This window comes from Nanorana parkeri, unplaced genomic scaffold (assembly GCF_000935625.1).
Source record: "Nanorana parkeri isolate BGI_ZX_2015 unplaced genomic scaffold, ASM93562v1 scaffold888, whole genome shotgun sequence".
NCBI classification, from domain to species: domain Eukaryota; kingdom Metazoa; phylum Chordata; class Amphibia; order Anura; family Dicroglossidae; genus Nanorana; species Nanorana parkeri.
Window position 1 is genome coordinate 61,605 of NW_017307156.1, and position 12,780 is coordinate 74,384.

Below are 12,780 nucleotides of genomic sequence, written 5' to 3' on the forward strand. Positions count from 1 at the left end.
GGCTGAACATACCCTTTAAGATGGTACAATAGTTGATATACTAGCTGTCCAAAAGGTCATAAATTTGGTACTAAAATTCCATTCAATCAACATATTTTGTTAATCAAGTTTGTGTTTTGTCAGAACTTATGTATGTATGCATACTGATCTTTAAAGATCGATTCTGTTTGTGTGTTATTTTTACTAACAAATTATTATTTAAAAATGTTGGTTGTTCTGCTATTAAAAAAATAAAAATAAAATGGCAGGATGTATTTTATGAGTCCATTGATCTGACCTCTCATCTGAATTCTTTAAAGAAAGCTCAAACCTGTGAAGTTAGCATAGGAAGAGTAACCATAGCAATCAATATTATCTGTATCCTCCACGAGTTTCCTTCTTCCTCTTATTGCCATGAACAGTTCTTCCCATTTAGAAGTAAAAAGCTTAACATTACTTTTTTATGCACGCTTGCTGATGTTGTTCACATGATTTTGAAACAGATCTGTTCCAAAAATGGGCTTTTGGATATGTTCATCTTTCTTTCACCAATACCACATTTGTGTTCCCTTTCTCATTATTATGATGCAAAGAGAAAGTATTGACGCAGCCAACTCTTCAGTCTCCAAACTGAAAAGCTCTTATGATTTTGGCAAAAGCTTTCTTGGACTGGACAAATGTAATGCTTGCATTGGGACTTCTGCCTGTAAGAAATTATTTAAAGAAGAAATAAGGTTAGAAGCCTAATATCTCTCTCTCTCTCTCTCTCTCTCTCTCTCTCTCTCTCTCTCCCAACACACACCGATGAAGGCGCTAAAAACCCTGCTTATATATATATATATATATATATATCCATACCTAGATATCCAAATGTGTAATCTATATTCCTCATCTAGTTTAGTTATTTGTTTTCCTTTCCTTTTCTTTCATTTCACTATGTTTTGTTCAAGAGATCTATCAGTGTAATCTATAATATATGTCTACATTTGCAATTTACACTGTCTAACTATCTATCTATCTATCTTTTTAATTTCTTTTTTCATTCACTGTATCTTAGGATAGGACTATAATCAGTTTCCAATCAGCAATTTATTTTTTCTTTTTAATTACTGTATATTTTATTTCTAGAGGTATATACAAACTTGTCAGTTGTCTAATGTAAAATAATAAATCTAGAATTATGTTTCCATGTATTTACAGATTGGGTAGTTTACCAATGGCGCTAGGAATAATAGTTAATACATGTGTAATACCCTTTAGGTATCTATCTATCTGTCTATCTATCTATCTATCTAACTATCTATCTATCTATCTATCTATCTATCTATCTATCTATCTATCTATCTATCTATCTATCTATCTATCTATCTATCTATCTATCTATCTATTTATCTATGTCACACTGAATTTAGATTATACCTAAAGTAGAACTCCATCTGTAGACCTAATTTAACTACTTATTTTTATGTTCATGCATACTGCTATAATCTTCAATATCAATATTAGTATGTTTAGAACATTGTTGTTCATGTATATTGGCAGATTACTGTTACTTGTGGTTGGTAAGAGTCTATTGAATGCTTCACTATTTTATAAAAACGCAATCCTATTATATGTCAGCTGTCATCACCACCAGCATATGTTGCTTGTACATCTATGTATGGGCAGAGGAATAAGTGGGAACTGCTATGATATAGTGCAACAAAATCAAGAATAAAATACATGGTTTGTTTGAAGAATATCTATACTAAAAACAAAATCTTTAAGCACTGTTTAAGCATCCTTTAAAGAAATATTCTTACTGGAGAAAATAATATGTAATCTAATAGCAAAGCTTTTTTGATCTCTAAATATGACCTACTTTTTCCTCAATAGCTAAAGCCAAGAGGATCACTAATATGCAGAATAACCAGACACCCTGCATAATTTTGTTTCTTTACCAGCCATGCTGTAAGATAATTTAAAGTTAGACACCCCTACACCATGTATGCCCTCTCCAATAATTGCATCTTCATGGCTGACACATCAAAGCTAAACTCTAGGCAGATATAAAAGACACAAATTAATTCAGTGCTGGATTAATTCATACTCGTACATTATTAAATGTATTGTTTTTATTGTAAGTGCAGTTCATGCCTGAATTTGACCCGGTGTCACCCTCTTGCAGTCCCAGTACAGCAGGGCTCAGTCTGAGAGAGGGAGAAGCAGCATGAGAAGCCAGTCTTGCTGCATTGCCAAGGAACACGCTGATAGGAGGAGAGATACGGTTATTGAGATGAGAGTAACAGAGAGATACGGTTATTAGTCTAGGGGGAGGGACAAGACCTGCAAGTGTTACATAACTGCAGCAGTGAAAAAGTAGGTCTCCTGCCAGACAGAGCTGTTCTGTGTGAAAAAGCTGTTTAAATCTTAGGACTGGATGGACAGAAATACAAATCCTAATCTTTGAATTTTTAACGTGTGTATGGCTGTTTGTGGCATGGGGACCCTAAAAGAGGAAATGTTTTACACACAAACTATCTTTTTTAAATTCTATTGGTGTTATCAGTTTAGATGTAGATCTTCGCAATAAGGTAGAAGCACCAAGACTGTAGTCTTCCAGCATGTGAAGTTTAGACAGGCCCTGCTCCACCTTATTTTGCCTCTCCCCTCCCCTCCAATAATAGGTTTTAATCCCCTTTGCTGCCTTTAGGCTGTTCATACACTAGTAGATTTTACGAACAAAAGATCTTTCTTTACCACCCGATAATGCCATCAGACACTTGACGAATGTCACTATGGTTGAAATCGTTCATCGATTTTACCCCATCAACTTATAGAAAGTCAAACGAAAGATCTTTCCATGGAAAGTTTGTTCGTAAATCTACTAGTGTATTTCCAGCTTTACTTTCTGTAACTGCGGAGGTCCCTATCGGAATGAGCTGTCAAATCATCCTTCATAGCATAACTATTTAGAAAAGCTGCTGTAGATGGGTCCAGAGCAAAATGGCAATTCTCCATGTATCCTTAAAGCATGGTCATGTGATTCTGACTAAGGGGAAGGGGCACAAGGGGAAGTGCTTGGCCCTTGCACTTGGCAGCAGTGGTGTAACAATAACCATGGCAGCCCACACGGCTGCTATGGGTCTGGGGTAGGAGGGGGGCCCATTAGGGGGCTTATTAGGAAAACTAAACTGTGATGTTTCCAGTATAGAAGGGCTGAAGTCAGACCTCAGAAGCGTCTAGTCACAGGTCCCGCTCTGTGCAGTAAGAAGCATTTTCTTATCTATCATAGCAGTGTAGAGTTATAGTCCTCTGAAATTATTCTACAGACTGAAATGAACCCTGTATACCTAATGCAGTCACAAATCCCAGAGTTCCAGCTCTACCTTATTGGAGGGCTGAGGTTTGTGGTTCTAAAAAAGTTTAATGAAGCTAGAGTTTAAAGAAGTTTGTATTAGGGTTGAAGAGTAAGTGTGTGCAAGAGCATTATCATAATATAAAATATCATTATGGTTATTATTTAATCAGTGCTACTATAAGCTCCATAGTAGTGTACAGTAATGACAATGCTCCTTAATAGTGTACTGACAATGCTGAAAGCTCTTCTGCTGCTTGTCCTTGATACATACATTATTTTAAGATCAATGACACATATTGACACATTTGACACTGCCAGCCACTACAGAAAGAGTTAGCCACCGAGGGTCCGAAAATTTTGTTATGGGGTCCCATGATTTGTGGTTATGGCCCTGCTTGGCAGATTTGTGGAGGCCAGAATCTGGTGTAGCTGGAGCTCAGTCACTGCAGAAACTACTAGAGTAGTTCTAAAGAGTGCTTATTGGAATTTTTTTTTTTAAATAACCTATTTTAAGTTTTTGTTTCATTTACGTATGCAGAGATTTTATCAATAAGTACCATAAAAAACAAACTCAAATTGCACCAGCTTCTGTACTAATTGCTGCCATTTGCAAAGTGTTTTAAGCCCCTGACCTTTTTGTATAGTTAAATCCAAATATGAAATCTATTTCTAGTGTGTAATGTAAGCTAATTTATTTTGAGATACTGTAATCTTGTCCTTTGAACAAGCTTTTCTAGGTATCTATAAGTCATCTCCCCTGTGATTTCACATAAATGGTTCTGAAACTTCCTACAAAGTAGGCTTACAATTTGTTATAATTGCTAATCTATGGTGGTATACTTTACAATTTACATTTTATTCAACTCTCAAATTACATGTGTAAAGCTATATTATAAAACAAAATGTGTTTCAAAAGTCTTAAAATATAAAGACAGAATGTTAATCCTCTCAAAACAGATTACATAATAATCTATTGCATGTTCTTTTTAAATCATTTTCCAGCCAGTTGATTTTATTATTATTACATTATAATTTTTTTCCACTCTAAATCTAACTATATACAGCTGATTGTTAAGGATATCAGTTGTTATGAAAAAATTGCCACTGTTAGTTACTGATCATGTACATAGCATGGAAAAGTTATTTGCAAAAGGGAAAAAAAGTATTTCTCTCAATGTTTCACTTTTTTTAATTTTTATTAAAAAACAAGCACAATGAATGTGTAACAATAACTCCCGTAGCCCCGCTGGTAAATTTTGGATTTGCCTATCTGTTCTGGGTTTGCTAGACCTGTTTCAAGATCCAACAGCACTGACAACTTCTGGCAAATTATCAGGCTAGAACCCCTAGGGTCTTTTTACAATTTATTGCTGAATTCAAAACTCAAGAGAGACGATTTAAGGATTCAGGATACCAAAAACACATAATAGTGAAGGACAGATTATTCCAAAATGGTAGCAGCAACAGGTCTTATGAGAGTGAAAAAAAATAGAGATAAAGGGCAACCAAATTAATTTTTGGCCCTATAAAAGCACTTGCAGTCTTCCACAGGCACCATCTGGCTTATATTCCCTTTGTAAAATAATTGGATCTGTGGACAATGAATCCTTCTTACAATATACAGATGGCAACTTCCACAAAGCTCCTCAGCAACACTCATCAGTAGTGATGAGCTTGGGCTTGGGGCAAACCTAGTTCTCCTGAGTTCGCCCAGGCCCTCTCAATACTATGACCGACACACACCCCTTACCCCAACCCCCCTACAGTTTTTATGCAGAACTGTGTCATTCCAGCCCCTGATATGGATGAACCTGTGTTTGTCTCTGATTACAGAAAATTACAGGGGAAGAAAAGACTCAAATCATATTTTACCTTGCCTCAGGTCCAGGCGGTCTCCCCTTTTGAGGTTTATAGACAAAGCCTAGACACTATTGTGCTCACTCTAGAGTCAGCATAGACATTTAACAGTGGGAAACTCACACAACCTATGTATGAGGCTACTCATATATACCGATTGAGAACCAATTCCAATTCCTTAGCCAACATCAGGACTCCCCAGGTGCTGGTCCAATAGGTGCGTCTCCACCTTAGAATGCAGCAGTATTCGAGCAGACCGCACTATCCAGAGAATTCCAATACTGCAGACTTTATTAAAATTCACCACAAATCCAGTATATCAGTAAATAAAAGTGTAGAAAGCAACAAATGCCAGCACTGCACACCCCCAACCAACTACAACCTCTACAACCTCGAGGTTGTAGTTGGTTGGGGGTGTGCAGTCATGATTCGGACCCCTTAACATCTGACATCCATACTATAGAAGACATTTGTTGAATACTCTGAAAATCAACTTGCAGAAATCAGTTCTTATGCTTATATCCCCCACATCCCCAACTATGACCCAGTCCTCTTCTCCTCAGAAAATTGTACTTTTGTTTAAGTACCTAGGAAGTGTAATTATCAATTACCTTTCCTGACCCTTACAGAAAATATCACTCCTCTAATGAATGCCATTAAAAACAAACTGCAAATATGGTCTGAACTTTTGTCTGTGGCAGACAGAATCAATCTTCTTATCCTATCAATCTTATAAGATGATTCTTCCTATGTGCCACACATATGTTTTAGTCATACAGAAATCCATTGATACAAAACAAAATTCTTAATTATCTGCTTTTGTGGGGGGAAACAAAACCAGAATTAAAATTTACTACATTATAGAGGCCTGAGTAATAGGCAGGAATGGCCCTCCTAGACATATTTTTATATTACTTAGAGGGGTAGTTAATACACATAGTTTCATCGGTCTTTCCTGATACTCCTACTTCCAAGGCCCACTTGGTGCATGTGCTAGGGATATAAAAGTTGCTAATGTTTCTTAACCCCTAAACTCTTCCTTTGCAAACTGCATTTACCAATCCTAAGCTTGGTGATCTCCTTGTGCATGGAGTTAAATGTCTGGTATCTTTCAGGGTCTGCCTGATGATTTATCTTTATTCCTGCCTTTACTTTATGGAAACCTAATGAAATTGCTACCTTATACCATGAAGGTGTTCTACACTGCTTTACACAGCTCCAAGAAAAGCATAAGTTGCCACCTTCTTTCTTTTAGAGATTTCTGCAAATTCATCATGGCTTAGAGGCACAATTTATCATTTAAAATATGCCCATATGTAACTACCCCCCTAACAGGCATTTTGACAACAAAATAGTCATAAAGGGTTGGCCTCTACTCTATACTCCCATTTACTAAATACTAATCGGTGTGTTTCCTTGCAAAACATCCCACATGCCATTCCAGGTGAGATTAGGCTCCACATTCCATAGTTACATCTCGGGTTCTGGTTCAGCTCATCTTAACCAAAGCAATCAATTGGACCAGCAACAGGAAAACTGCACACTGAGATGCTAAATTATATTCTTAATTTATTAAAAAGTTCTGACATGTTTTGCGCTAAGCACAGCATTTTCTCAAAGAATAACTCTCAACCTGCATTTAGAGCTAATTGGCATCTTGTTATGCCAGCCATGTTAGAGGAAGACTGCAATGACATGTGCTCTACTCATATGTATGTCCTACCAATGATCAATAACCAGTTAATGTACAGTACGGTATCTGTATATTATGCACCAAACGTATCTACCTCTGTTTACATAAAAAGGGACATATTGACAACCTATAACTGTATATGCTGTACCCAACCCCAAGTTGATTTTATGCACCTCATCTAAAGTTGGCCTGTCTGATTTTTGGAAGCAAGTGACTACTTTACTTGCTACCCGACTGAGTGAAATTTGCTCATTTGGTTTATTTGACCCAGAACGCTGGCCATACTACATCAGAATATTCCTATGTGAAACACTGTTCATGACTAACAAGGCCATTACTATTAGTTAGATAAACCAAACTCCCCCTAGCCTAACCCAGTGAAAGATGTTAATAAATCAGATTATCCCTTATGAGAAGGTTATATCTTTTGAGATTTATGGTGTGAATCTAACTTACTTTGACTTTATGAGAAAACCACTCTGGCCCACCAAATGTAATCTTGGAAATTTATTGTAAGATGACTTTAAAGCAGTGGTTCTCTACCTGTCGCACTGCAATGGAATGCACAGCATTGCAGTACCACTCGTTCCGGTGCGGGCGATCGAACTGTGGGTGGGAGGTGCATTAGGGATGCCATTCAAAAGATCTACCCAGTCTCCACACCTTATGGATCCTCATCCTGGGGTCCAGTGTGGGCTGCTGTGCTGTGACGAAGCTACATCCATATGTGCAATGCTGGTACAGCTCCCTTGCATGCCCTGTAGAGGTGCTGGTAGCCAGAATGTGACATCACTCCAGTTCAGGCACACAAGGTAGTTGTATGTATGGATGGAGTTCCCTTGAGGCCATAGCCCCAGTCCATCTCACCGTAATCAGACACTCGGCGCATATTTTGAATGGCTGCTTGGAAGGCACACTGTGACCCACTGAAAATGGGGTCGCTACCCACTTTTGTGTCACGACTCACCAGTTGAGAACCAAGGCTTTAAAGGATGCATCTGGCCAATTATTGATTACATTAAAATGATTTACTCGAGAGTGTCAAAGTTTGTTCAATTGTTTTATTTTCTGCTATCTATTGTTACAATATTTGCCTTTTGTAAATATACATAATAGATATACAGGTGAAACTCGAAAAATTAGAATATCGTGCAAAAGTAATTGCAGTAAGTGCTGCAAAAGTGGCCCAAACCAAGTATTGAGTACGTATGCATGCTTGTACTTTTCAGAGGTCTGATATTGTTCTATGTACAATCCTTGTTTTATTGATTGCATGTAATAATCTACTTTTTTGAGGTTGTGGATTTGGGGTTCTTGGGGTTTTCATGAGCTGTAAGCCATAATCATCACAATTATGACAAATCACGGCTTGAATTATCTTGCTTTGCATGTAATGAGTCTATCTCATATATTAGTTTCACCTTTTAAGTTGCATTAGTGAAATAAATGAACTTTGCACGATATTCTAATTATTCGAGTTTCACCTGTATATATACATTTGTAAATTGTGTACAATTGATTTCAAAAGCAATAAAACAAAAGCCTTTTCCACGGAGCACCAATGCAAAATTAGTGTTAGTGTAAATGTTATTACGTTGAATTTATTATTTTAATTATCTACTATATATCTAACTAATCATGCTAATGTCCCATGAGCTGTAGAAAATTATTTCAGGGCTTGCCTGAAACTTTTTTTCAGGGGTCCCTAAATCATTCAAAGGTTCTAGAAAGGCTGTAATAAAACTTTACATGACTGCTCCTCTAAAGTACTGAGAAACAGAAGGAAAACACGGAATCTATTAGTGTTAGAATATAGAAGTTATTCTGAGACCTGGGAACCTGCCGGATATGACCTGGCAATGCTGAATTTTCAGTTAGTGTTGCTGGGTCATCACTGGCTCTGTCAAAATCCCCATCATCTCTATTCCCCATCAGGGAATAGACTCAGCTGCTCTAATTTCCGGCTCCGGCATTCAGCTGATAGTAGTGACAGCAGCATACACTCACTAAGAACAGTCAGCAGAACACAGAGCTCCTCCCCCAAAAGCCCTCTCATATCTCTCCTACCATTGTCTGCCTCCTTACTCCAGGGCAATCAATCAGAGCACATGCAGGCTGTGTTTTTTCACTGCCTTGTGCGACAGTCAAAGACCCAGCTTGTGCAGAAGCAGATTGCAGGTATTGTACGTAGAACCAGGGCCGGCCTTAGGCCTTTAGGCGCCCTGTGCGAGAAAGCTTTACAGCGCCCCTCAGTGACCACACCCCTCCGTGGCCACACCCCCAGTAACCACACCCATTTCCCCCAATATCCGCACCATTTAAAGACTCCCATTTTGTTAAGCCACAAACAAAAATATATTAAAAAGTATGATAAAAATAAAACTTTTATTCAAAGGTATTACATTTGTAGGCACAATATAAGTGCTGTCATGTCGGATGGCCAGCGATGAGGAGGAGAGAAGCCGCCCCGAGGACGAGCTGTGTCGGCCGCCTGGCGCCTTTGTTGCCATGGCGCCTTGTGCGACCGCACAGCTCTCACACCCCTAAGGCCGGCCCTGCATAGAACAATGATGTGGGGGGAACAGAGTGACATTATTCCCTGGCTGACTCATCCATGCTCTAACTAGCCATTCGCATCATATATTAGAAAAGCTGATTTATTGCTTTCTGTTATAAGGGAGTCAGAGCACGGAGCTCCCATCTGGGGTGTATTGGTAGTTATTGGATGGCAGGGAACAGTGCTCTAAACAGGGTGTCAGATACAGAGAGAACCTCTGAACCACTTGGAAGTGACAACTGTCATCAGGGTGGGAGAAGAATGTAAGCGGAGCCAAGCAAATCATTTTTATTGGGGGAAACACCCATGGCTATCCATTTATAATGCTTACTGCTACATAAGTCCTCCATTTTTAGTAGACAGTGAAGGGTTGGGAGGTTATGAGAGCTAGATTACCCATAGAAACCAATTGCCACATTTGACAGAATAGTGTCTGGGTTGCCTTGAAATTTGATATGTGAAGGGGTGCTCTTAATAAGAAGGGGGGGGGCTACTGATGTGGGGGTTCTGATAGGAAGGGGCTCCTAATGTGAATGAGGGACTCTGATGTAAAGGGGAGAACCCCACTTTTTGGGCTTTTCTGTGGGGTCCCCCTTAAAATCTATACCAGACCCGTCTCGGATATTGGTCTGGTTTGAATTTTGGAAGGCCTCACATAATTTTTTACAGTTACTTGTTTTGCATTTTAGTCTGGGGTGCCTCGAGATATTGCATACTTTTAAAGGGTGGAAAACTCCTACAGGAAATGCAGTCACTAATAATTACCATATCAGCCTAGGAAGGGGGAGGGGCATGAGTGTATTTCCTGTGTCCCTCTAAGCGCTGTTCAGTCTCTGAATGATTTTCTTGCTCTGGAATATTTTAAATGTAAAATAGTTTTTAACTCCATCTACCCCTTCTCCCCTTAGCTATTATTTTGTTGCTTGCTTTTTAATTTTTACCAATAATTTGTTTTTTCATTGTTTTCATTTATTTTGTTCCTAATATAAATTGCATAAAATTGAAAAACAAGCCTTTATTTCATTTGAAAAAAACTTTTGCCATGATCTGCGATAGAACTGTAATTGTAATGTCATTATCAAAAGCTCAAATTGTAGAATAAATTATGCACTATTTATCTACAGTAACCTTGGACGTTTTAAAACTAACATTGTCCAAACTAAAAAAATATGCATTTTTATTTTTTGACTATATATTGCATAAAAAATGAAATACTTTTGTAAGACAATATTGCCAAAAGAAATCCTTGTTTGCACAGAAGATTATTTTGAGTGGAGGACATATTTCATATATATGAAATTAGCATTATGTAAAGCTCAATAACATTAATAAAAATTGACTAGGTGGTTTTATGACAGTTTGTAAGACATAATAAGCAACAAGAGTAGGCTATAATGTATGTGTCTTTTGCCATATTGATCAGTTATTTTCAACTCTCTTTTCAGAAAACAACAGTTGCTATGGCAGTGACAATCATTATAGCTTATTGTATTGGCCTAATTTTAATAATCTCCAAATATTATTCCACATTTATTCACTAGCCATCAATAAAATGTCCTTAATAGCTTATATGTGAGATGTTAGAATAGAGCTTAAAGTCGTGCCAGGTCTTTTATTTTTGCGACTCTACTAAGGAAAGTTTCCTCACTTTTGGTCCTTGTGACACTAGGACAAGAAATGAGGAGGACAGTTGTCACTAGGACAGGAAGGTACAGATAGCATCCGTTGCAATGTAGCAATTAATGGATGGAGCAACTAGTACTGTATGCAGCTGACAACTCATGTCCAGTTGGCAATGAAAGAATACCATAATGACACAAATGATTGCACAATGGGAGTATATGTACCCAGTCATAATATAATCATTTCAAAAATGGTGGTTAAATATAATTTCTTAGAAGGTTGGAGTTGTATGGTGGTCTGGGAAAGGACCCATCTGAACAGATCCAACCCCCACAAGAAAAAGCCAAAAGTAAACTTATTAAATACACTCTCTCCTTCCATGAAAGTTCTTGGTTCCAGTGAATACTTTGAATGCTCTGGATAACATTTGTGTCTATTGCATAATTGTCAAACATTTATGCTTACATGTACAATATATTTACATATTTGTGAACACAAACTTGTAACGGTGGCTGTTGTACCAATTCCTGCCAGCACAAATCTCGCAAAATCTTTTTTTTTTTTTTATGTTACCGTGGGTCTTGGTAATATTAAAGCAGAACTCCAGAGAAAAAAGAATCTTAACCCTTGCACCCCCACACTGCAAGGGTAAAGTGCTCATTTTTGTCTATGTTTGTCTAGGTTCAAAAATAACTCACCCGATCCTCTGAGCCGACTTGCTCTGACCCCTCCACTGTAGCAAAAGAACGTCCCACAGGGTCCTGACGTCCTATACACTGTGTATAGAACGTGATGAGTTAAGGTACCTTAGACTGCTGCAGCAGAGGGGGAGTGAGTAATGTGTTGCTAGTGATATGTTCCTACCGGGGTCATTGTGCTAATTTTTTTACTTTCTTGGAAATGTATTTTTTTAGTGGAATATAATCAGTAATACAATCAATCTAATTCTCTCATCTATGTCAAAGCAGGTTTCAGAGCTGGCTTGCACCTCATCTAAGACTTCCTTCTGCTGATCTTCAGAGCTATGCTGGAAACCACAGTGATGATGGGGAAACCTGGAGACATGTTGAGATTTCCCGGTTATCTAGTAAAAGTCAACATGATCTGGCAGACAAAAGAATCTGCGGCACCTTCACTAAGAAGAAATTGTGCAGCATAGAGAGAATACTGAGGAAAACAGAGAGATTCCAAAAGTGGATGACAGCAAAACGCCTTACTCCAGACTTAGTGCAGGCAAGTGGGTATATGAAAACATTAAAGCTGAACTTTGGGCACAAACATTTTTCAAATATATTCCTTAATAGCCACAAAGGATATACATCCACTTTGTGTGCACCAAATGCCCATATTACCTTGTAATAGTAGCAGTGACATTGTCACTGTGCTACACATAGCCTGTGCAGAGAGCAGAGCTGTGGAAGCGGCCCAGCAAGCCCACCCAATACAGGCTGCCTGCAGAAAAATATAGAAGGGGCGGATACAAGACCAGACACCCTTCAGAAGGAGAGAGAACAGCAGTGACTGGTCTTTGTTACAGGTAGCTCCTGCAAAAAGAAAACATTTCATGCTGGATTACTGCACAGTTCTGGAGGAAATATGAAAAGCACAGCAAGATTCAAGTAAGAATACACATATTTGCCTATCCTAGAGTTCATCATCACAGAATAATTTTTGTTGTAGGTATCAACCAGATATTTTTTTTGGGGGGGGGGGGGGGGGGGAACTTTTTTT

At 38.2% G+C, this 12,780-nt stretch overlaps 1 protein-coding gene across 1 annotated transcript in view; it reads left to right on the top strand.

The window, feature by feature from the left end:
• Positions 1 to 455: 455 nt before the first annotated feature.
• CUNHXorf36 (chromosome unknown CXorf36 homolog) overlaps positions 456 to 12,780 on the top strand; it is a 45,042-nt gene continuing 32,717 nt past the window's right edge. The window contains exons 1-2 of the mRNA XM_018565792.1: positions 456 to 713; positions 12,018 to 12,282. Coding sequence (XP_018421294.1) covers positions 496 to 713; positions 12,018 to 12,282 — 483 coding nt within the window. The 5' untranslated portion in view covers positions 456 to 495. The remainder of the gene's footprint in view (positions 714 to 12,017; positions 12,283 to 12,780) is intronic.